At 54.5% G+C, this 23,734-nt stretch overlaps 1 protein-coding gene across 1 annotated transcript; it reads right to left on the bottom strand.

Moving 5' to 3' along the window:
* Positions 1-1,386: 1,386 nt before the first annotated feature.
* Positions 1,387-23,184, bottom strand: CIMIP3 (ciliary microtubule inner protein 3). Its single transcript, XM_066247300.1, has 2 exons — positions 22,854-23,184; positions 1,387-7,232 (listed from the first exon to the last, which is right to left on the bottom strand). Exons 1-2 carry the CDS (start codon positions 23,046-23,048, stop codon positions 6,594-6,596), a joined length of 834 nt encoding a protein of 277 aa, XP_066103397.1. The 5' UTR covers positions 23,049-23,184; the 3' UTR covers positions 1,387-6,593.
* Between the last annotated feature and the right edge of the window lie 550 nt (positions 23,185-23,734).

Here is a 23,734-nt window from a genome sequence, read left to right as displayed (position 1 = left end):
AAGTGCCGTATGATTTCACTCACACGTGGAATCTAATGAACGAAACGCACTAACAAGCGAATAGACACAGACTCCTACACAGAGAGCAGGCTGACAGCTGTCGGGAGGGAGCTGGGGCGGGCTGGGTGGATTGAGCAAAAAAGGACAAAAAAGAGAGAGAGAGCGGAGAAAACCTCATGGACATGGTCACCAGTGTGGTGATTGCTGGGGGCGGGGAAGGTGGGAGGGTATGGGGGATAAATGAAGATGGATGAAGACTTGACTTGGGGAGGTGAACTCGCGATACAGGGTACAGAGCTGTGTTATGGAACTGTGCGCCTGAAATCTGTATCATGTTGTTAGCCAGAACTGGAGAGAGAGGCATTGGTCGTTGCCATGGGTTCAATGGCTCAGCAATGATGGTCGACATCTCTGGTTTTCTCGGCCTTTCCTTCTGCTTCTAACCTCATGGTCCCAAGAGGGCTGCTACATTCCAGGCACTGCATTCCCATTCACAGCCAGAAGTAGGGGAAGGGCAGCGCCAGCTGCATCTTTTATCACTTTTTATCAAGAAAGCAAAGTTTCGCCTGACCTGTGGTGGTGCAGTGGACAAAGCGTCGACCTGGAAATGCTGAGGTCGCCAGTTCGAGACCCTGGGCTTGCCTGGTCAAGGCACATATGGGAGTTGATGCTTCCAGCTCCTCCCTACTTTCTCTCTCTCCTCTCTCTCTCTCTCTCTCTCTCTCTCTCCTTTTCTCTCTCCTCTCTAAAATGAAAAAAAAAAAAAAAAGAAAGCAAAGTTTCCCCAGAAAACCATGGCAGACTTTAACTTAGATTTCTTTGGCCAGAACCACGTCATGTGGCCACGATTGGCTGCAAGAGAGGCTAAGAAAACAATTTTCCTTTCCAGCTTTTTTAGGAGCGGCAGACAAGGGGGCAGGGAGTTGGGAATGGGGTTGGAGCTAGTAAGGTGTTTTTTTGTTTCTTTTTTTTGTATTTTTCTGAAGCTGGAAACGGGGAGAGACAGTCAGACAGACTCCCGCATGCACCCGACCGGGATCCACCCGGCACACCCACCAGGGGGCAACGCTCTGCCCACCAGGGGGCGATGCTCTGTCCCTCCAGAGGGTCGCTCTGTCGCCTGGGGTAGAGGCCAAGGAGCCATCCCCAGCGCCCGGGCCATCTTTGCTCCAATGGAGCCTCGGCTGCGGGAGGGGAAGAGAGAGACAGAGAGGAAGGAGAGGGGGAGGGGTGGAGAAGCAGATGGGCGCTTCTCCTGTGTGCCCTGGCCGGGAATCGAACCTGGGACTTCCGCACGCCAGGCCGACGCTCTACCACTGAGCCAACCGGCCAGGGCCGCTAGTAAGGTTTTAATGAAGATCTTTACCTTCTCTAGAGCCTGATCACAGCTGACGGACATCCTATGTGAGACAGGTGGATGTCTGCCCCACACACAGTCCAGGACCAGAGTTAATGGGTGTAAAGGGACAAGAGACATGGCTGGCCGTCATCTAGGAACACTGCTGTGCCCACGATGCCAGGTAACTGCACCTAGATTCTGAAGTCAACGGCATCCCAGCCACTGTAGCAGATATGCAATAATCAAGTGGCAGCTGATATGGGGTACTTACTCTTTGCCAGACCCTGTCCTAAATGCTTTTCTTTCTTTCTTTTTCTTAAGTGAGAGGAGGGGAGACAGAGAGACAAACTCCTGCATGTGCCCCAACCGGGATCCACCCGGTGGTTCTTCTGCAATTTTGTGTGAAGAATGCCAGGCTGTTGATCCTCAGAGGGTTCCATGAGAACCAGACAGAAGGGAAGACCAGGGGCCTGGAGGTCAGCTCGGAGGTATGGCTCAGCTCTGTAAAGGAAGGACAGTCATCACCTCCCAGCCGTCAGGGACAACCCAATCTCTGCGTCCACAGGCTGTGCCCACTGCCTGGGCAGAAAGGAGTCCAGAGTGGCGGGGATCAGCCCTTCCTCAGGCGAACACCCCCTTTCAACAGCTCAGGGTTACTGACGAACCACCAGGAGCAAGAGACCCTGGACACCTAGGGAGGGATCTCCCTTCTTGAACAAGATGCTTCAGACGGAATGAACCGAAGAGCTCGCTGTGAACTGGAGGAGGCTGGGACGGCTGCCGCTCTGCCCCGGCCTTGTGGGGCACCTTGCAGACATGACCACAGCAGGGCCTGGGTGTGGGGTGAGCTAGGTCTGCCTTCTCGGACTTGGTCTTCCCCCGGGAGCAGTTCTTTCTTTCTATCCTAAAGATCACTCCTTCCAAGCCTACAACTCTTCTTGCCCATTATCCTGAGCAAGTTAACCCAAAGGGCCCAGAGCTCAGAGCATTCCTTAGGAGACCAGAGAGAAAGACTGTGACTAGGTGATACGAATATTGTTTGTCTGTCCCTTGTGTGTACCTATGACTAGAAGGAAATGACCGATGAAATGTTAACAGTGCTCACTTCTAGATCATGGAATCACCAGTGATTTTTTTTATCATTGCTATTAAAAATTATCTGTATTTTAAAAAAGATTTTATTTATTGATTTTACAGAGAGTAGGGGTGGGGAGGAAGAGAAGTTCCTAGCTGTTCATTGGTTACTTGTCATATGGGCCTTGACCGGGCAAGCCCAGGGTTTTGAATCAGCGACCTCAGTGTTCCAGGTTGCTGCTCTATCCATTGTGCCACCACGGGCCAGGCAATTATATTTTTAAAAAATGGTCCATAATGAACATATTGGAGAATCTCCCTCCAATCTGCTAAAATGGAATCTTATATGGTGTGACCTCATCGACGGAGAGACATTCCATCACCTTTGCCGTATTCTGTGGGTTAGAAGCAAGTCACAGGCCTCGCCCACACTCAGGAAGGGGGGATGGTACAAGGGCAGGGATGACAGGAGGTGAAGAATCAGTGGGGGTCCCCCTAGTCCTATGACAGTATACACACTTTACTATAACATAGACGTGATATTCACTTCCTTCCGGAGAGTTATTGCCGGGCTGCCCTCGGGAATCCAGCAAGCTCCCGGAGGGCACAGACCACTGTCTAACTCATTTCCGCATCCTCCCAGCACCTGGTACCATGGACTCCACGTGGTCCTGTGCTGCTTTTTCTTTCTGCCCCGCCCTGCTCATTCTCCACCTTTCTCTCTGTGCTGTGCACCCAGGAAGCTGACCCCCCGTGGACCAGGTCACCTGGCTCCCCCGCCCTCCGGCTTCAGGCTGGGTTCGCCCACTGAGCAGCATTGGGAGACTGGGAGGAGACTGGGCGGCCGGCCAGAGGGAGGAGAGCTGGTTGTTTCCCGCCAGGCTCCCGGACCAAAGCCCTCCCCTCCCCCTCAGGCTCAGGAGCAAGAAAAGCCTCCCTCTGTCGCCACTGTCTGGGCTCATCAGCAGTCCCCCAACCACCTCACTTCTCTGTAAATAGTTTCCTCATTAGACTCTCTCCAGTGACCTTTCTGAGAGTAACATTTGACTGACAGGGGCCTGAGCTCAGTAAAATGTTAAGTGAACGCACGTGTGTATGATTGAAGAAAGCTAACCCAGAATGGAACTGCACATTATTAAACCTCTGCTGGGTTCAAGGCGGCACGCTCAGCTTGCCGAAGGGGACCACATGGCTCTGCGGGGCGGGTGTCACTTCCACGGGAGATGAGACGGGTTGGGGACAGACAAACCACACTCTGAGGTTGGTGAAAAGTTAGGGTGGTGGTACGAAAGCCTTTGTACCTCATCACCACGCTTTTAGCCCGTTTCTCAGCCCCCGAGGAAGGTCTGGGTGGGGCGGGGCCCCCCCAACGCACAACTCCATTGCCAGAGAGCCTGTGGGTGCAGGGCCCCGTCCCGCGTCTCCAGGCCCTGGTGAGAACAGCATCCCACAGCTCCTCCAGCCTCGAGCCCAGCTGCTCCCCCCTCCGCCGCCCCTGCCAGTCCCACTCTCCAGGCTCCACCCAAAGGCCTGGACGCCAAGTCAGGGAGGACTGAGGTCCATCCCGCCGCCTCCCAGGAGAGGCCGGTATATAGGGTGGACACAACGCGGCGTCTTGTGGCTCCTCCGGGCTGCTTTCTCTGCAGGAACCTCTCCCGGGACAGCTGCCATACCTGAAGGAGAGGAGCCGCCTGGCAGATTGGTGCCAAGGGGAGGGACAGGTGGGGCAGGTGCCAGGAAGAGACTGGAGGGGCCATGAATACCGGCCTGACGACCCCCCTCCAAGGCTGGCCGCCCACCCACACGCCTCCCCCGTGGAAACACAACAGAACCTGAGCACCAACTTCTGCCTCCTAGGACCACCTCACCCAGTCCCACCAGGACCTGGGCCAGCTTCTTTAAAAGGTTCTTGGACCCTTCCGTGGGGACTGCACTACCAAGGTGAACCTTAAGGGGGAGACTGTTCTTCAAGGATGGGAAGAGGCCTCCATTAAGGCGTTGAAGAGGCTGGTCTCGCCCCCACTGTCCCCAAGGCCATCAGGGTGGGCAGAGATGACTTTTGTTCATCTGTGCAGCTCGAGGACCCCGCCGGCACCAGGTAGTCAGCAGGTGTCTGTGGATGATTTATTGGATGTAGGATGAAGCCTTTCGGTTATACCGAGGCGGAAAACGTGTAATTATCTCTGCTTCTTTTCAAAATCCCACTATAATGTCAATAAATGCATTTTTAAAAGTTACACATTGGCCCTGGCTGGGTTAGTCAGTGAATAAACCGTCTTCCCGGCAAACCAGAGGTTGTGAATTTGACCCCTGGTCAGGGCATAAATGAGAGGCAGCCAATGAGTGCACAACTAATGGAACAGCCAGTGAAACAATGAACCGATGCTTCTCTCTCTCTCTCTCTCTCTCTCTCTGCCATCTCTCCCTCCAAAAACTAATGAAAAAAAATAAAAGCCAGCTACACATTCACTGAGGCAAAGAAAAGGAAGACAGCAGTGTAGAGGTTCTAATAAAAATGATAGGAAACAGGAGAAAGATGGACAAGTGGCAGCTGTCTGATTAGAGTGCAGAAAGGTGAGACCCGAATGCGGCCACGGAGCAGGAAGACATGGAGGTCGGCACAGTCCCGAAGCCCCTCCCCGCCTCAGGAGGCTCTGTGCGGAAGGTGCCCTGAAGGCTGGGGTGCAGGGCGTGGGGCGGAAATGCTAGCGGACTGGTGGAAAGTTTGTGGAAGGAGCAACGGCTGCCCCAGGTGCCCTCTGCAAGGCAGCACAACAGGCCCCTGGAGGCATCTGCCCCCCTCCCGAGCCTGGCAGAAGGTTTCCTGGAGACTTGAACCCGAGGCCCCAGCCTCTGGGTACAGCTCAGGAAGAGCGAAGGGCCGCTCTGAAAACCGGGGCATCAGGGGAACAGTGAGACCCCCCCTTCCAGCTCCTTCCCGTGCCGACTCCCCAACAGCCGGCCAGGAGAGACCTGGTACGGATGCCAGCCGGCCTGCGTCCAGTCCGGGTCACCAGACATGTGAGGGAGACCTCTAAGTTGAAAGAGATCCCACAATAAACAGAAGAACCTGGACGCTGCTGACCAGGGACCCTTCAGGAGGGCCTTGTGTCCTCCTACCTCTTTATCCTCTTCTTCTCGGAGAAAGGCACCCAGGGCCACCGCCCTGGCTGCTTGTTGGAGTCCCCAGACATCCTGTCCTTTTATCCCACCCCAGCCTCAACCCCTTGTGCTCAGAAGTATGCCTCACTGAACATGCTGCTCTACCTGGAAAGAGAGGAGACGCTTAGAAACGAAACCAGGTGAATTCACTCAGTGGCGTGCTGGTAAGTATTAAACAGCTGACTCTCTGCGGACAAAAAAAAAAACCCAACCCCATTTGTAGTTTTTGCTGATTTCAGTGATGTAAATACTCCCACGGCCAATCTCAAGCTACCAACATTGTGGAGTTGGGAGGGGAGGCCCACAGTTGGCTCTCGCAGGCCCAGGCCGGTCAGAGCTGGCTCCAGCCCACCATGGGTTCACCCTGGGTGGCAGTGACCAGGGACTCACTCAGGCCACTGCTATGTGCCAACCACCCTCTGCCTTCATCCCCCTTCTCCGTGAACCACGGCCTGTGAACCTAGCTAAGCTCCGAGGCAGGGCATCTGGACCAGAGGAGAGGCTTGAGTTGGGAAATCCACCCCCTGCCAACAAATGGTGTGTCAAAAGTGGCGGTTTTACATAGAACTAGGGCTGGAGGGCTGGAGAGGAAGCCTCCAGAGACTGCATTTGCTCCCTGCACCCCTTCCCCATTTTGCAGCAGCTGCTCTGACATTGGGGGGGGGGTTCTCATATTCTCATAGGAGAGCTGGGGTGTGACCAGCTGATGTACCTCTTTCTTGTGTTTGGAAGGGCTGCCCAGTCTAGACCGTGGGGAAGGTATGACCAGCATGGGCTTTCCTTGGGACTTAGGCTCTGAAGGGGGTGGGGGTGCTTCTCAGGGTGAGGGGACTAAGAATCAGGTCCTTCCAAGTCTTCAGGCCCCTCTGGGCATCACCTGGTGGTAAAACACCCAGGGACCTCAGTGCGCACTCCCAGTCACTCATTCAGAGTCCAGGGAGAGGAAGACCAAGCTTTGATTGTTGCCCAGAAGAGAGACTTCCCTTTACCAGTGTTGACAGTGGGCGTGGCAGAGCTGTCATGGGGATGCCACAGCTGTCCCACTGCCACCGCCCCCTGCTCCTGCAGTAGGCGACCCCTCCCCTCCAGGACTAGGGCCGCCCCCTGCTCCTGCAGTAGGAGGCCCCACCCCTCCAGGACTAGGGCCGCCCCCTGCTCCTGCAGTAGGCGGCCCCTCCCCTCCAGGACTAGGGCCGCCCCCTGCTCCTTCAGTAGGCGGCCCCTCCCCTCCAGGACTAGGGCCGCCCCCTGCTCCTTCAGTAGGCGGCCCCTCCCCTCCAGGACTAGGGCTCCTGGGCTGAACGGGGCTGGTGGGGTCTTCTGTCCGGTACAGGCACTTGGAGCGCCACAGAACCTTGTTTGCAGGAGGCACATCAAAGAGCTTGCGGGTGTGGTCCGTGTCCCGGCGGTACAGGTAGCCGCAAGTGGGCTTCTGCAAGGTGTAGAAAGGGCTCAGGGAGTTGGTGTGCTGGGAGGTGTAGAAGTTGAACCTGAGCTTGTCGGCGTTCCAGCCCCTGGGATCCACCACCACCGGCACATAAGCTGCGGCCAGAGTCTGCTCACGGTCCTGCTTCCACGACCGGGACAGGGGAGCCTTCACCTTTTTGCCTGATGGTGTCTTCGGCCCATAGCCGGGCACTGAGGCTGTCTGAGAGTCCTGGGGGGAAGGGAAGAAGGGGAGAGCTGGGGTACAGGACACTGGGACTTCCACTGCTGGGGCCAAGGGCAGCAGGAGGAGGAAGGGGCCACTAGTCAGAACCCACAGAGCCACCCGGGGCACAGCTCCGCTGGCCGGGGGCCAGACACCTCCAGGCAGAGCCTTCAGGGTTCGCTGACCTGCCTGCTGCAGTCAGACCTCCGCCTGCTTCCCAGAGGCCTCTGGGAGCTCCGAGGCTGGGAGCCTCGGACACCCCTCCACTCTTCCCACACTCGCACTGTCTGTGGGCGTCCTCCAGGCCACTGTCCGGTGCGCCTCGCCCGGCCCTCTGCCACCTCCGGTCACGCCTCCCTCCTCTCCCCCGCGGAGTCACTCCTCCCAGGTCCTCCTGCCTCCTAATCGTCTGCCTTTCTGCCTGCTTCCCACCCTCAGCGAATTAACCTCTCTCTATGAGTGGCCAGATCAAATGGCTCTCCTCCTCAAAACCTCTTCTGGTCTCTTACTGCCTAGAAAAGAAAGCCCAAGGCCCCCAGCCTAAGAGGCAAGACCTTTAAGGACGGGGCTCCTCGCACCCTTTGTCCCGCATGACCGGCTCCCTATTCCCCCCAGCCACTGTCCTTCCTGGCCTGGGCCTTTGCCCAGGCTGTCTCCCCAGCCTGGCGTCTCTCCCCTTCCCCTTCACTATGGAAACTCTGTCCTTCCCTCTCAGCCTTATCCTTGACATAAATAACAGCCTCCGGAATCCCATTCTTGTTTTCACCGAAGTATTTATGAGCCCACAGTAAATAATGGTTCACATGGACTGAATTCCGGTAAGGCCTGCTCCCTTCTGACCAGCCGTCCGTCCGATTTTAGATCCTCTCATTGTGAACTGTCTCCTACCCAACAATGCCCTCTCCCCACGATCACCACTGTTGGGTGACCAGGTATGGAAGCTGACTCCTCTAGGGGTCCCAATGGCCACGTTTTTCACAGTGTACTGACATTTATTTTCTTCTCTGTCATCAACCCTCCTTGACTGTCCTCTGACTCGTGAAGCCCCACACCATCTTCCAGCTGCTGAATGCTCGTCTCCCTTGGGATCTTCAGAGCCGTTACAGAGCGACCCCACAGGATGAGGTGCCTGTGTGTTCTGCTCCCCCCCCCACACCCCCCTGTGACAACTGTCAGGGGGACCTACTTCCTCTCTGCGGGGGACACAGCCCCTGGGGAACTGGGAGGGAACCTCTAGCTGCTGAGTTGTAAAAGCTGAGCCCCCACCATTTTACAAAAGAAATCCCGGACTGCAGTCATTATGTACACTCCTTTGTGTTTAGTTGACAAACCATCTGCACGATACAAACATGCCCAGGGCTTTCCTCAAAGCAGTCTTTGTCCCTATGGGTTCCTCCCCAGGAGAATGTTATATGTGCCTTAGCTTTGCATTTCAAAATTCTTCCTATTCTCCCAAGCCAGCAGTTGTCACAACACCTCCTCCAGGAAGCCTCCGGTGCTGCAGTCCCTGCCCCCTCTCACCCATCTCTGTGCTTCAGGCACTCTGCCCTGGGATGTGATCCTTTGCTGGGCTGGGACTAAGGCGAGGCAAGTGCATCCGTTTTAAGGGGGCGCTCACGCTCAGAGCCCTGCACGGGCACAGTGAGTGCTTCCTTACGTTTTGCACCCTGGGTGCTTGCCTCATCCTATTCCCAAATCGTGGTCCTTCGGGCTCCCGCTAACGTTCTAACAGGCCTGTAAAGCGCTCCCAGTGGTCAGGACCACATCCTGTTGTGACTGACAGAAATGTCTGTCATCATTGCTAATGCCACCTGAGGGTAGTGAACCTCACTGCTATAGAGTCCCTGACAATCTCTTTAGCCCCGCTGTTGAGGTTGACAGCCTGGCCCAATAGAATCTTCCCTTCCCTCAGCCACAGAAGTGGCTCGGGTTTCTTCCTGTTTGGCATGACTCTGGGGCTGTGGGGTTCTGGTCCTCCAGACGTGGCAGAGGGGCTCAACCTGTGGTCATGAGACGAGGAAACCGCAGAGACCCCAGGGCCCCCTGGCACCTGCTCCCTAGCACGTTCTTTAGTCTTGGCCACTTGGACACTGCGCCTCGCGGCTGGAAGGCTGGTGTCAGGAGTCACAGAGGCAGATGTTTTCAGAATGTTGGGGGTCTTACCAGAGACCCCCACAGATGGAAGGCTGACACTCTTTGCTAACAGAATTGATCATCTATCAATGGAAATGCCAGGTACTGACCACTTGGTTCTACACAAGCTCCTGAGAGCCATTTGGGACGTCACGCCCATTTTCCAAATGCAGAATCTAAGGCTCAGGGTTGTCTAAGCATCTGTCTGAGGTCACACAGCAGTGAGGTGGTGTGGAAGAACCTTGCGGAAGTCCCACAACTAGTAACCAGTTAGCGTGGGAACCAGGAATTGAACACTCCCCTCCGCACCTGCCCTGGGTCTACCAGTCAGCTGTGTCCCTGCTGCTGTAGCACTTAGGGCCCCAGTGGGGGGGGCCCAGGGGCCCAAGCACATCTAGGGACCAGGACCTCACAGAAACTGGGACAGAGGGACAGTTCCCAGAAGGAGGAAGAGGAGGAGAGGAAGAAGGAAGAAAGAAAGGAGCAAGAGAAGACAGTGAGCAGAGAAGAGTGGGAGAGGAAGGGGGGAGCCCAGGCAGCCCCAGCCTTGCCCCGCCCCTTCAGGGGCCTAGTGAGGCCCCAAGTGACTAACCTCAGAGGCTGAGAACACCCCATCCCCCACCCAGGGCCCAGCACGCAGCTTTGGAGGGAGGGTGGGGCCTGACTGCATACTTTCTAGGTTAACATTAGTTTCATTTAACCATCTCCTCCCCAATCAGGCCCTCCCTGTGAGGTGCACTCCTGTGTGTGTGTGTGTGTGTGTGTGTGTGTGTGTGTGTAAGTGTGCGACTAAGAAAAGTGGTTCACAACTGGGGGTGATTTTCCCCCAGGGGCTGTTTTGGTTGTCGTAGGTGGGGGTGCTCCTGGCACCTAGTGGGTGGAAACCAGCGATGCCGCCAAGCACCCCGCAGTGCACAGACAGCCCCCCACACAGATCAGCACACGACGCCAAGGTTGAGGGGTCTGAGGAAGGCCCCGATCCCCTCTCTGCTTCCGGCACCTCTGGTTAAGCCTCCCGTTCCACAGGGAGGGATGAAACTTCAAGGGCAGGCGGAGGGTCCCACCAGCCCTTTCCCTCCCTGTTTTCACTTGGGGTTCTAGGCCCAAAAGAAGGAATCTGAGTAGAACTCCCCCTCCAGGCCCTGCACCCCTGCAGGCAGAGCCCAGCACGGCCTTTACCATAGACACATGCACGTGTCTGTCCTGTACACCGGGGCCTAGAATGGGGAAGAGGTTGACTCAGGAGTGGGGCTTTCTAGGCAGGGCCAGAGGACCTCATACGCGACATTGCTACAGGACTCGTGGGAAGACACTCTGTCCTCTCAAATACTCCGGCCCCCGGCACTTCCAGTAGCCCGGCCCGTGCCTGACATTCCACCATCAGCGCCTCACTCTTTGGTAGAAGGCCTCCTCCCTGCTGACATGCAAATGGCGTTGGGAGAGGCTTCCCGTGAAGCTCCTGGGGCACCTGGCTCTGTGGAATGTGCCTGGGTCTTGAAGGTTGAGGGCCTGAGCTCAAGGCCTGGCTCCTCCCTGACAGGTCCGGCAACCTTGGCCAAGTGGCTGAACCTCTTTGAGCTTCAGTTGCTTCATCTACAAAATGGGGATAATAAGGTTGTTATCTACGGCAGCAGCTTGCTGCGGGGGGTGCGATGCGTGTGGGAACTGAGCTCACGCAACGCAAATGGTCATTATCATCAGCCTGGTTCTGAGCACACTGGTCTGAACCTTGAAGTGAGCGTGTCTGCCTGAGCCGGGGGCGGGGGTACTTGAAAGGGCAGAGATGGGGAGGGGGCTGAAGGGGCCTCCACCTCCTCAGGAGGCTGTGTGGCTCGCGGGGGGGGGGGGGGGGGGGGGGGAGGGGAAGGGGCCTCCACCTCCTCAGGAGGCTGTGTGGCTCGCGGGGGGGGGGGGGGGGGGGAGGGGAAGGGGCCTCCACCTCCTCAGGAGGCTGTGTGGCTCGCGGGGGGGGGGGGGGGGGAGGGGCCTCCACCTCCTCAGGAGGCTGTGTGGCTCGTGGGGGGGGGGAAGGGGCCTCCACCTCCTCAGGAGGCTGTGTGGCTCGCGGGGGGGGGGGGGGGGGGAAGGGGCCTCCACCTCCTCAGGAGGCTGTGTGGCTCGTGGGGGGGGGGGGAAGGGGCCTCCACCTCCTCAGGAGGCTATGTGGCTCGCGGGGGGGGGGGGGGGGGGAAGGGGCTGGAGTTCAAATCCCAGCTCCACCACCCATTAGGTATCTATAATACTCTGCACCTCAGTTTTCCCACCTAGGAAGTGAGAGTAACTAAAGAACCTATCTCGTACGCTTACCATGAAGATTTAGTGAGATGATGTACAAAGTGCCTAGACCTCTCAAGCACGCTATAAACTTTAGCAATGAGATGGGGTAATGCCAACTAAGGGTCCAGGAAGTGTCTTGGGGACGTGAAGGGACAGAACCAGAGGAGCTGGATGGTGGCCCGCTCCCTGCCCCCCACCAGGCCCGAGAGCAGGCGAACAAGAGTTGGGTAGCAGCGATACTGGCCCCCAAGCCTTTTGTAAGAGAATTCCAGCTGTTAGCCACACAAGTGGGCCGGCCTGGGGCCTTCATACTTCTTCCTGCCAATCAAACCTTTTGTGACCTTGGGCTGCCCTGATCTAGCCCTGTGATGTCACCCACCTGGGTCATCCTTAACCAGGGCCTTCCTTGGTGGTGAGATGGAACTTCCGGTAGTCAGGGGCTCCGGGGGCTCCCAGGGACTCTTGGGAGGCCACTGGGGGGGTCAGGACGGGGACAATTTGCATGAGCCATGACATTGTGAGGCCTCTTTGACAGCACAATTCCTTCTGTCTCCCTAAGGAGACACAGGAGCAGGGCTGGGAGCTGAAGTTTCAAGGCCTGGGAAGATCTTTTTTTTTTAACCTTGACACTGACCCACTCTGCAATTTCCTCTACCCACAGTCTCCCAGGAGCCCTGACCTGTGGGTGATGGAGATGTGGGGAGAGGAGAAAATCATCCTAGTTATCTAGGTACCCCCAGAAGTCCTGACTTCCCCCAGCTGCCCAACATGTCATGAGAAACCACTGGTATTGAGGAAGTGGACCCAGCCAACCTACCATTCTTTCTCTCTCTATCTGCCCTCCAAATTGCAGAGATGACAGATGGATGGATGGATGGATGGGCAGAGTGTGGGTAGAGGGATAGATGGCAGAGGGGTGGCCCCTCCTTTTTTGAGCCCTGGTCACCTTTTTAGCCTCATCTCTTGCTCTCTTTCCTCTATGCAGTAGCTAATTTCTTTTTTATTTTTTTATTTTTTTATTTATTCATTTTAGAGAGGAGAGGGAGAGACAGAGAGAGGAGAGACAGAGAGAGAGAAGGGGGGAGGAGCTGGAAGCATCAACTCCCGTATGTGCCTTGAGCAGGCAAGCCCAGGGTTTCGAACAGGCAACCTCAGCATTTCCAGGTTGACGCTTTATCCACTGTGCCACCACAGGTCAGGCTGCAGTAGCTAATTTCTTAAACACATCCTGCGCTCTCCCCTCTGAGGCCTTGCATATGCTGTTCCCTCTCCTAGACCGCTTCAAACAGGGCTTCGGGAGATGCGGGGATGGATGAATAGGTGGGTAGACAGGTAGCTGGGCGTGTTGGCTGTGGCTGAGTCGATGGACAGATGGTCAGTAAATGGGAAGATGGGATGGGTGGTTTCACTATAGAAGATGGGATTGCAGACCAGGAGTCAGACTCTTTGAGCTTAAACCCTGGCTCTGCTATTTTAGTAGTTGTGTAAACTTGGGCAAGTAATGACCTCTCTGTACTTTGTTTATGCGTAGAATGAGTGGGCTAAAGGTCTCCGTCTAATAGGGTTGGACAAAGCACTTAGGATAGTGCTGGAACAGAGCAAGCACACAACAAATACTAGCTATTATCAGGTGTGGGTGGGTAATGAAATTAATGGAGGCTTGCTGACCGGGCTGTCACGTCCCCATCTTCCAAAACCAGATCCCCCTCTTTCCTAGGGAACCATCTCCCTCACCAGACTTGTTGGGCACCTCCCAGGAATGTGTCAGAAATCCCACATGGAGCCCTGGCCAGATAGCTCGGGGGGTTAGAGCATCGTCCCGAAGCGCAGAGGTTGCCGGTTCCATCCCCGGTCAGGGCACATCCAGGAACAGCTCGATGTTCCTGTCTCCCCACCCTGCCCCTTCCTCTCTCACGAAAATCAATCAATAAAAATTAAAAAAAAAAAAAATAAATCTCAGATCTGGAAAGACCTGGGCTCTTTCTGGGATCGAGTGGTGGGTGGGTGAGGGGAGGGCCAGGGGAAGGAAATAGGGCCAGCTGGTGACTTCCTGTCCCTCTGCCACACTGGCTGGGGCCGGGCCGGGACTTGTTTCCTTCCTGGCACGGAGTCAGCCTGACTATTAGTTATGGGGTGGACTTTGGGGCCCACAGGCGGATTGGGAGTTGGGGTGTTGATGACTTGTGCACTGTGCCCAGATCGCACGCCCTGATGGTAATGACCCCTAATTTCTGAGGAGGCTGGGAGGAACTGGGAGGGGAGGCTGGCAGGCAGGAGGGAGGAGCAGGGAGGAAGGGAGCAGCAAGCAGGCCTTGCCCTGCCGGAGCCTCTGAGGAGGGATCTCCAAGGCTCTGGGGCGATGCTCTTGCTTGGGAGAGTGGAGGGTGGGAGCATGGCATTCTGGGTGGGGTGGCCAGTCTCTGGCTCTGGGGAAAGTGGCTTGGGTCCCAGCCCAGGGCCTGAAGCTGTCAGAAAGGAGCCCAGGAGGCCAGAGGGGGTGTTTGGGGGAGCAAGGCACACATTACATTTTGTCTCAGTCCAAGAGGGCTTGAAGTGAAGGGCTGGTTGCTAGGAGTCCTATCTTTGGGTCTCAGTTCCTTATGTATATAGTAAGGATCTTGGGTCCCTGTATCTTGGACATTTGAAGGAGGCAAAATTGAATCACGTCCTGAGGACTTCAGGCAGGAACCTCCCTGACTGACCACTGGACTGGACCCTGCCAGGAGGGTCCTCATCTTGGGCTATGTCACCCTCACTGTGGGAATCTCAACAAGGGACAGTGGCTTAGGAGAACTCCTCTAGGAAGACCTGGCTAGCCAAGCCACGTCTGTCTTATTTCATTTGTAAATCCCAGAAGGGTTAAGATGACAGTCCCTGGACCCACTCTGCCTGTGTTAAATCCCAGTTACCTTCTGTGTGACTTTCACAAATCAATAACCTCTCTCTGCCTAAATCCCTAATCTGCAAAGTGAGGCTGATAAGAGAATTGACCTGGAATGCTCCTTGTGAGGTCCTTGTGAGGACCACGTGAGTTTAGAACAGTGCTTGCTGCAAGGTTAAGTGCTAACAGTTACATGTTATTATTTCTAAACTTCCAAAGACTGATTCAGTCCTGCCTCCCGGAAGCTCCCCTTTCTCTGCCTTGTCTGCCACACTCCTGGCAGGCATGACCTCATTTTATTTATCATCCAGGTTCCTGGATGGTACGAACTGTGATCTGTACCCACAGTGCTCAGTTTGTCTGGGAAGGCTAGGGAGAGCTAGTGAGACTCAGGGCTGCTTGGCTCCCAGCAGGCTGCACCGACCACCCCCACACCTTGCCACACCCACAGCTCCACCCCTCCTGCCCTTCCTGCGATTGAGGTGCAGGCAGATGGTTCAAGTGTCCTGCTACTGCCCTGCTCTAAGGAGCCCTGGTTACTTGAACATTCCCTTCACCTCTCCTTACGTGCTGTGTGATTTGGACAAATTCCTTAACCTCTCTGATCCTTACTTCTTTTTCTTTTGTTGGACCTCAAGTACCGGAGGCTGAGTTAGTCACACATGTCGCTTCATGGTGTGTTATTATCATCCCTGGTCCATGAGGACCTCCTCTCTCATGGTATTCATTTCCTCCCTTTATCTCCACTCTCCAATCACATTCCCACCCACCCCAGCCGGAGGCAACCATTCTCATGTGCTTAATGAGCATCTTCTTGTTCATACATGTTCTTGCAAAACATACATATTGTTGTTTTGTATGCAGGTTGTTTTTACGTACTTAAGTGGCATTGTGTGTTTTAGATCTCATTCTGTTTACTTTGATCACTCCTTACTGTTTTCAAGATCCATCTGTGCTGCTATATGAGCAGCTCGCTCCTGGCTTCCAGCTACTGTGTAGTTCATCGAGTGCGTTCACTGCATTCAATGCCTCTGCTGCCCCAGGGATGGGCCCCCAAGTGCCTCCAACTCCTCATCCCCACAAACAGCACAGCAACGACATCATATCTGTGTCCTGCTATGGACCTGGGTGAAGGCGTATCCCCAGGAGTAGAGTATGAGTAAACATCATTTGGAGTCTTCTCTTCTGCATCCATAAAATGGATGGAGTGCCCCTCCCTTGCGGGGCTGAACTGATGGTGGTGGGTTAATGCGTGCGATCCACCCGGTCTGACATAGAGCGATGCTCCGTGAATGGCAGACGTGACTGCTTTTCTTCCCAGGTCTCAAGAACAGAGAGAAATAAGCCGGACCCAAGACGAGATGCATAGAAATGCTCCCGGAGCTTGGAGTTCCAGTTCAAGAGTCAGTCTCCTTGCAGCCCTGGTGGCTGCTCAGTTGGTAAGAGTGTTATCCCAATCCACCAAGGTTGTGAGTCCGATCCGATCTGATCCCCGGTCAGAACACATACAGGAATCAACCAGTAAATGCATGAATAAGTAGAACAATAAATCTATGTTTCTCTCTCCTTTCCTCTTTCTCCAAAATCAATTTTTAAAAAAAGAGTTGTTTTCCAAAATACGCGAGAAGTGTGTATGGCGGTGCAGCTCCACAGGCGGGCCAGGGCGGTTCCAAGGAGCCGGCTGTGCCCAGGGAATGCCCATGGCGTTCCACACTCGCCTCTGTCCTGAGAGCCAGAGCGGCCTCCTCACAGGAAGCATCAGACATTTGCTGTTCTGCCTCTGCTCTTCCAGCCAGCGAGCTTTCCTTTTTCCTTTTTAAAAACATTTTTTTAGATTTATTTATTTATTCATTTTTAGAGAGAGAAGAGAGAGAGAAAGAGAGAAGAGTAGAGGAGCAGGAAGCATCAACTCCCGTATGTGCCTTGACCGGGCAAGCCCAGGGTTTCGAACCGGTGACCTCCTTGTTCCAGGTGACACTTTATCCCTGTGCCACCACAGGTCAGGCGTGAGCTTTTCAACCGGATATGAAACCACAACTCAATGTTGGGTCCCACCATCTACCCCACTTTACAGACAGGGCAACTGAGGCAGGAGAGCCTCACAGTTTCATAGGAGGTGCGTGACAGGACCCTCTCCAGTGTTCTTTTTTGTTGTTGTTGTTTTTTAAGTGAGACACAAACAGAAAGAAACAGAGAGAGATGAGAAGCATCAACTCGTAGTTGCTTCACTGATTACTTCTCATGTGTGCCTTGACGGGGGGCTCCAGCTGAGCCAGTGACCCCTTTCTCAAGCCAGAAATCTTTGGGCTCAAGCTGGCGACCTCAGGGTTTCGAACCTGGGACTTCAAGGGTCTCAGGTCAACCCTCTGTCCACTGCACCATCACCAGTCAGGCTCCAGTGCTCTTTTAAAAACAAGAAAATGCACTCCATGTTAAACTGTGTTCTTTATTACTTGCAGGGTTCAAGTTAAATGATCTCTCAACAGAGCAGATTACTAACAAGTAAAAACCCCACAAGGAGTCCTGATAGTCCAACTGAACCTTTTCCACAGCCTGATTCCTTCTGATCCCTGGCCATTCACAAATCTACTTTATTTATAGTTGCAATCTGCATAGAATTTTGGTTTTCTTTTTTCTTTTCTTTTTTTTAAATACTCACACACATTATTTCAGACTATAGAATGCGTTTCATAATGCGATGATTGTGCCTAGCCTTCAAGGTGACCTTGGAGACACCTGCCCCACCATGTCTCCTGCCCCCAGTTGACTTTTCCTTCTTGAGGATCTTTGCTTTGTCTGCTCTCTGTTTAGCATCCCCGTGCCCAAAGTCAGGGTAGAGAAGGACAGGAACACGCAAGTGCTGTGTTCCTGCCACGAGTCAGACTCTCTGCTGGGTACTTTAACCCACTATCTCGCTGTATTTCCTGACGAAGTTACATTAACAGCCCCTGTTTTATAGATGAACAGACTTAAGGTTCAGAGAGGTGGTGACACAGCCACGGTCACACCCTCGCTAAGCAGCCAAGTCAGAATCGAAACCGATTCGCCACCAACTATGTCATGGTCCCATCAACAGGGTCTCTGGTTACAAAAGGAAATGAGTCTCTTCCCAGCACTTCCACACACACTCCACGCCCCAACCAGGGCTGGACCTCGGATCCCCACACTCTCAGGCACCAGACGGTGACTTCTCTGAGCCCGCTCTGAGCACACAGGAGCCCACACCAGCCAGATTTCCTCTTAGCCCGCCAGCGCAGAGGAATGCCGGGTCAGGGGGATTGCAGCCCCCCCCCCCACCTGCAGGCCAAAGGAAACGGTCTCTGGACCTGGTGGCACCAGGTGTTTCAAGCCTGGACCAAGAGGCTGGACTAGATGACCCACAGCTCAGCATCACTTAAAAGTTGGGGTGACCAGAGGTCTGGCTTTTGCCCGTGGAGAGCTAGCTGCAGAGACATGGGTGATGATGAGGGCGATTCTCAGGACTTCTCAGCCTGCCCGTCTCCCATTCAGAGGGCAGTCTCCCAGCCAGGAACACTGGGCTTTGTTGAAGGAAAGACCACACACTTGACAGAGGCAACTTCCAGGCCCCAATCCCACCCTACATTCCAGAACTGGCCAGTAATGTCGACTCTTGCAGGTTACTGAGCCATTGCAGAGCAGAGATTTAATTACAGGATTGGGCTTCGGCTGGTCCGAGGGGAGCCTGTTATGTGGCTGGTTTTTTTTTACTGGGGGAGCAGGTGCAGAGTGTTGTCATTAGACGGAGTGGGGGCTGAGCAGCAACTGTACAGGGTGCTGAGCTGGACAGAGAATTCGGTCCCGACCCTGCCCCAGGGAACGTGGCTTCAAAGGCTGCCAAGCTGACAGGGTGAAACTTCAACTGGGGCCGTGATGGGGGCACAGAGACTCCTCCTGAGTCCAAACCAACATGAGGACGAGACTGGGGTGACGTGGGTGTGCGAGGGCAGGAGAGCCTGACACCCAGGCTGCAGGCTCCAGTCCTTCGGTGTGCACCCACCACCCTGGCTTCCCCTTTCCCTTCAGTCCCCAGAGCAAGGGGACCACAAGTGCGGAGAAACGAACAAAGCCTTAAGGAGTGTCCCTGTCCTGGGCATTTCACATTCATCATCTTATTTAATCTTCATAACAATCCTGGGTGGGGGGGAGGTGGCGCTCACCACTCTGCGGCCCCAGCTGAGGAAACTAGCTCAGAGTTGGTTTTTGTTGTTGTTTATTTGTTGTTGTTTTTTTTACTTCTATATGCCAGCGCTTTACCTTCCTTTCTTCCTAAGAAATGTCCCACAAACTATCAGCTCTGCTCTTTCTGTTTTTGTCACCAGCACCCAAGTCTGGCCCAGCCTTTCCTGTTTGTACCTATTAACCGCCTGATTACCCAATTAACCAATGAATTAAGCCCCTTCTCTTAGCCCCTCAGCCTGCACTTTCTCCTTGCCGCCCATCCTCCATCCAGATGTTGCATGAACGTCCCTCAAACACAGCTGTTCCAGTCACCCTTGCCTGCGCAGTCGCCTGACCTTCTCAAGGCCAGGCATGCTCCTGAGTCACGTGGGGCTCTTGTTAAAACAAAGATCCTCACTGTACCTTAGCCCATCGGCTCACTGAAACTCATAATGACCTTAAATTAATAGCCTGTTTTACAGGTGAATAAACTGAGGCCCAAAGTGGTTGCTCACTATCTGGGATGAGACCAGAGTGTCTACAGTTCTAGTAAGATCCCAGCTGATGCAAATGCTGCTGGTTCATGGACCACGCTTCTAGATTCAACTCTTCTGCCTATTTTTCTTTCCTTTTAAAATAGAAAATACATTTATATGGTTGAAAATTTATTTTTATTCATTTTTTAGAGAGGGGAGAGAGAGAGAAAGAAGGGGGGAGGAGCAGGAAGCATCAACTACCCTATGTGCCTTGACCGGGCAAGCCCGGGATTTCAAACCGGCGATCTCAGCGTTCCAGGTCCAGGCGTTATCCGCTGCGCCACCACAGGTCAGGGCTATGGTGGGAAATTTAAAAATATAAAAAGGCATTCAGTGCCCTGGCTGGATAGCTCAGTGGGTTACATTGTCCTGACATGCCCTGGCCGGAGAGCTCAGTGGGTTACATTGTCCTGACATGCCCTGGCCGGAGAGCTCAGTGGGTTACATTGTCCTGACATGCAAAGGATGCGGGTTTGATCCCGGTGCAGGCACTACAGAAACAGATCGGTCTTCCTGTCTCTCTCTTCCTCTCTCCCTTCTTCTTTATCTAAATCAATAAATACATTTTTATAAATGAAATAAAAAGGCATTCAGTGAAAATTCTCCCTATTTGCTCAGTTGCCCCACCTCCACCCCTGAGTAAACACCTTTATTAATTTCTTATGGAGCCTGACCAGGCGGTGGCTTAGTGGATAGAGTGTCGGACTGGGATGCGGAGGACCCAGGTTCGAGACCCCGAGGTTGCCAGCTTGAGGGGTTACTCGGTCTGCTGAAGGCCCACGGTCAAGGCACATATGAGAAAGCAATCAATGAACAACTAAGGTGTCGCAACAAAAAACTGATGATTGATGCTTCTCATCTGTCTCCATTCCTCTCTGTCTATCCCTCTCTCTGACTCTCTCTCTGTCTCTGTAAAAAAAAAAAAATTTCTATGGACCTTCCCAAAATTTCTCTGTGCCAACACAAACAAGGTGGCAGGCCATGATGACTTATCCTGGTCCAAATGGTAGCTTACTACACACACCGTTTTGTCAACAGTTTATCAGTTTATCTTGAAGATAACTGGACACAAGTCTGCTGACTCATTCGTTTTTAGAGTTGCATCATTATTTCATTGTGTGGATGTGCCATAATTTATTTACTCAGTCATCGCCAGGTGGACAATTTGAGTTGTTTCTGATCTTCCCAGTGGGCCTTCCACACCCAGGCCAACCTTGCTGTGACCTCCTTCCTATTCCCCGATTCCCAGATCCACTACCCTGAGCCCCTGCAGAGGCCTTCAAACCTCCGCATGCCCACACAGATCCTCCAGCCCACCTGGTTGCTCCTCCCCTGAATCTCTGGCCCTCTGTTAGTCTCCTCCTCCTCATTTACCTCCCCACTCTTTCTCTCTCCAAATAAGACTACAGCAACTTGAATTTGGGAACTACGCCTTTGATTTCTCTGGGTCCTTCACAGCCCTAAGCTGGGCACACAGTAGTGCTCAAGAGTATTTGTTATATAATGGAAGTTGCCTATTAATGGAGCCACTCAATGAGGGCTTTGCTGGGGCTGGTCCTGGGTGGAAGAGCCAGGAGCTACCCAAGGTGGGAGGGACCTCAGACCTCAGAGGTCTCCAAGAAAGAAGCTCTTATTTTGTGCCTGAGTGTCTAGAGCGCTTGAGTGGGTTGTGAGGATGTCCAGGGCATGATGGGGCATCAGGGGTTCCCTTGTGTCCTTCCTGCGTAGACAATGGGAGGAACCATGATGTGGAGACGAGAGGGTGGAGGGATGGATGGCATGGGTATGCGTGCATGCCCTAGAATGAGCTCCTTCCCTTCTCTACTAACATCCTCGTCATCCTTCATGGGCCAGCTCAAGTCTCAGGTCTTCCAAGAAGCCTTCTGGGACTTCTCCAGACCACGCCGACCTCCTCTCCTCTGAATTCCTGCTGTATTAGTGACAGCAACCACTGTTCTGTAGTCACCATGGCCTGCTACCTTGAATCATGTAAAACCTTGTCTCCCTGATGAGACCCCAAGATCATCTGTAGTAGAAATAAGACTTCTCTAACTCTCTTATATCCCCATGTCCCCAAACCCTCAGCACAGCACTGGGCAGTTGGGAGAGGCTCCACAGACACTCCACGAATGAACAGGAATTCTCTCCAGGTCTGCCACGGTGGTGGGTGGGGTGGGACAGGGCTGACCACAGGCGTGTCCCCAACCAGAAACATTTGGGGAACATCTCATAGTCACAGTCTCTGAAGGTCCAACTCATCTTGTTCATTGACACTGGAGCAAGTAAAGGAGACTTTTTGAAAAGTGTCACTGTCATGGAAAATAAAGGCATGGGACCATGCTGAATTAAGAGATTAAAGCGACATGACAAGCGAATGCAGTCATAATTAGGCTGTGGATTGAAAAAGATGAAAATGACATTTTGGGAGAGGATACTCGTGGATTAATGTTGAACTTGAGTGTGATGACTGTATCCTGGTCCCTTGGGAGAATGACCTTATTCTTAGGCAGTGGACACTGGAGTACTGGTTGGGATGGGGAGATGTGGGGTGATAGCCAGAACTTTCAACCTTCAGCAATATGAAAATAAAAAAATAACTGTGTGTGTTTGGAGGGAGAGAGAGAAAGAATACAAATGTGGCAGCATGCCAACAGCTAGTAAATCCAGGAGGAAGGATTACGGGGGGGGGGGGTCATTTCAAATTTTTCAAATGAAAAGTTAAGGAGGAGATGCTTTTAGTACAAAGAGAGAGCCAATCCCAACTGCCTGGAGAGAGAGACGGGGAACACGCAGTGGGTGCTGTCCCGGGAGCTGGGGGAAACATGGAGACTCTCTCTCTGTGACCCATCCCCCAGCCTTCTCCTGCTGCCCAGAGAGCATCCCATCCAGCCCTGCGGCCTGACTCGCCCCACCCAGCATCTTTCATACTATCCCCGGCCCTTCATCTGACCAGACCTTCCCCAGCGGACAGTCACCCCCAGCATCAGCTACGATGGTGTCCCACGCACCTTGACGGTCCACAACTCCTTTCACGGGACAGCGAACTCAACCTGAGTTTTCTCAAACTCGATTTACTTAACTTCACAGAAAAAACAATTAATGTACAAAAAATGCCAAGATTTAGACATCTTTGGAGCTCTGGCAATAAAGATATTTCCCACCTCTGTCATCAGGTTGGGATGCTAGTTGAATTACTTTTCCTGCTCACCTGTTATCCTCAGGGGCATCTCATTATACCCTCTGAAGGCTAGTGGCCCCCATTTTTGAGGGCCTGTGGAACCCTTCAGCGTGCTTGCTTTAGCCAGCCGTCCCCAGCCAGAGTTAGCCGGGCACAGAGCCGTTTCCAAAGTTCCCATAGCGACCTGGTCATGACCCTCTTTAAAAGCAAGGGACTTGCCCGCGTCCTCCCTTCCCCAGGGAGAAGAGGGGTGGAGGGGGAGGGCCAGGAAGAGACCTGGGCAGGGGGGTGGCTCTTCTTCCCGGCGGGGCGTGGGCCGGGCGAGGTCCCCAGCCCACTGGGCCGTGCCAACAATGGCCTGTTGTGGAAGGAGGCGGGCAGGAATGCGGCCGGGGAAGTTGGGCGGCCGCGGGGCGGGGCCGCTCTCAGCCGCAGCCTCTTACCTGTCCAGGTAGCTCGCATTTCCAGGCGAACGGCGGCGCCCGCACCACCTGTCGCCCGTCGCGCGGGCGGGGAGGACTGCGCGGGGCATGGGCTGGTAGAGAGCCCGGCGGAGACGGTGCGGGGTTCAGTCCCGGGCAGGGCAGGGCGACCGAGGGGCGCTCATTCCCCGGCGCCCGCGTGGCTCGCGGCAGCATGAAAAAGAACCAGACGGTGCAGGGTACCTTCAGCAAAATCTTCGGCAAGAAACATGCCAGCGCTGACAGCACCTCCCTCTTCCTCGCCAACCGCCCCTGGATTTTCACCCAGGAGGCCCTGGAGGAGGGGGCCAGGGACTTCGGTAAGCGCGCCCGGGGGGCGAGGGGGAGAGGGGCGCCCCCACCCCTGGAGGCGGCCGCCGGCGCTGCCCGCTCCTGGCTGCGGGCTTTCGGCGCCGCACGGGGCGGAGGGGACGGGACACGTTGGAACCTGCGAACCGGCCGGGAGGGAGCCGCCGGGAACGGGAGGCGGCGCCGCAGCGGGTGTCTCTGGGAAAGGCTTAGGGGGGGAAAGGTGCGCGGAAGGGGGGACCCTCCCTACAGGAGGGCGGAGGCCTTGGCGGTCCGCGTCTGACCCTAGTCTTTCTTCCGAGGTTTGTTTCCACCCCCTCGCTGGAAGTTAGGGTTGCTTGAAGGCTTCCTGGGGTTTGCAGTGGCGCCCCCACACCACCCCCCAGCAGTACTGTTGAATCAAAAGTGCTCCCCCACAACTGAGGACTAGGGGCAGTCCCTTCGACCCTCCCCCTTTCTGGTTCCTCAGTTCCCTCCAGTACCCTGCCGCCCACCGCCCCTTCTTTCCCCGCCCAAGGTCATAGGCAAACAGAGGGGCCGCTATCTGGGCGCCC

Source organism: Saccopteryx bilineata, chromosome 1 (assembly GCF_036850765.1).
Source record: "Saccopteryx bilineata isolate mSacBil1 chromosome 1, mSacBil1_pri_phased_curated, whole genome shotgun sequence".
NCBI lineage: Eukaryota > Metazoa > Chordata > Mammalia > Chiroptera > Emballonuridae > Saccopteryx > Saccopteryx bilineata.
This window is presented reverse-complemented; position numbering and strand designations above follow the sequence as displayed.

Coding starts and splice junctions, on each gene's coding strand:
- CIMIP3 (XM_066247300.1), bottom strand. CDS start 23,048: ATGCTGCCGCGAGCCACGCGGGCGCCGGGGAATGAGCGCCCCTCGGTC. Junction 7,233..22,853: donor AATGCGAGCTACCTGGACAG/GTAAGAGGCTGC, acceptor CCTTCCCCCCAG/GACTCTCAGACAGCCTCAGT.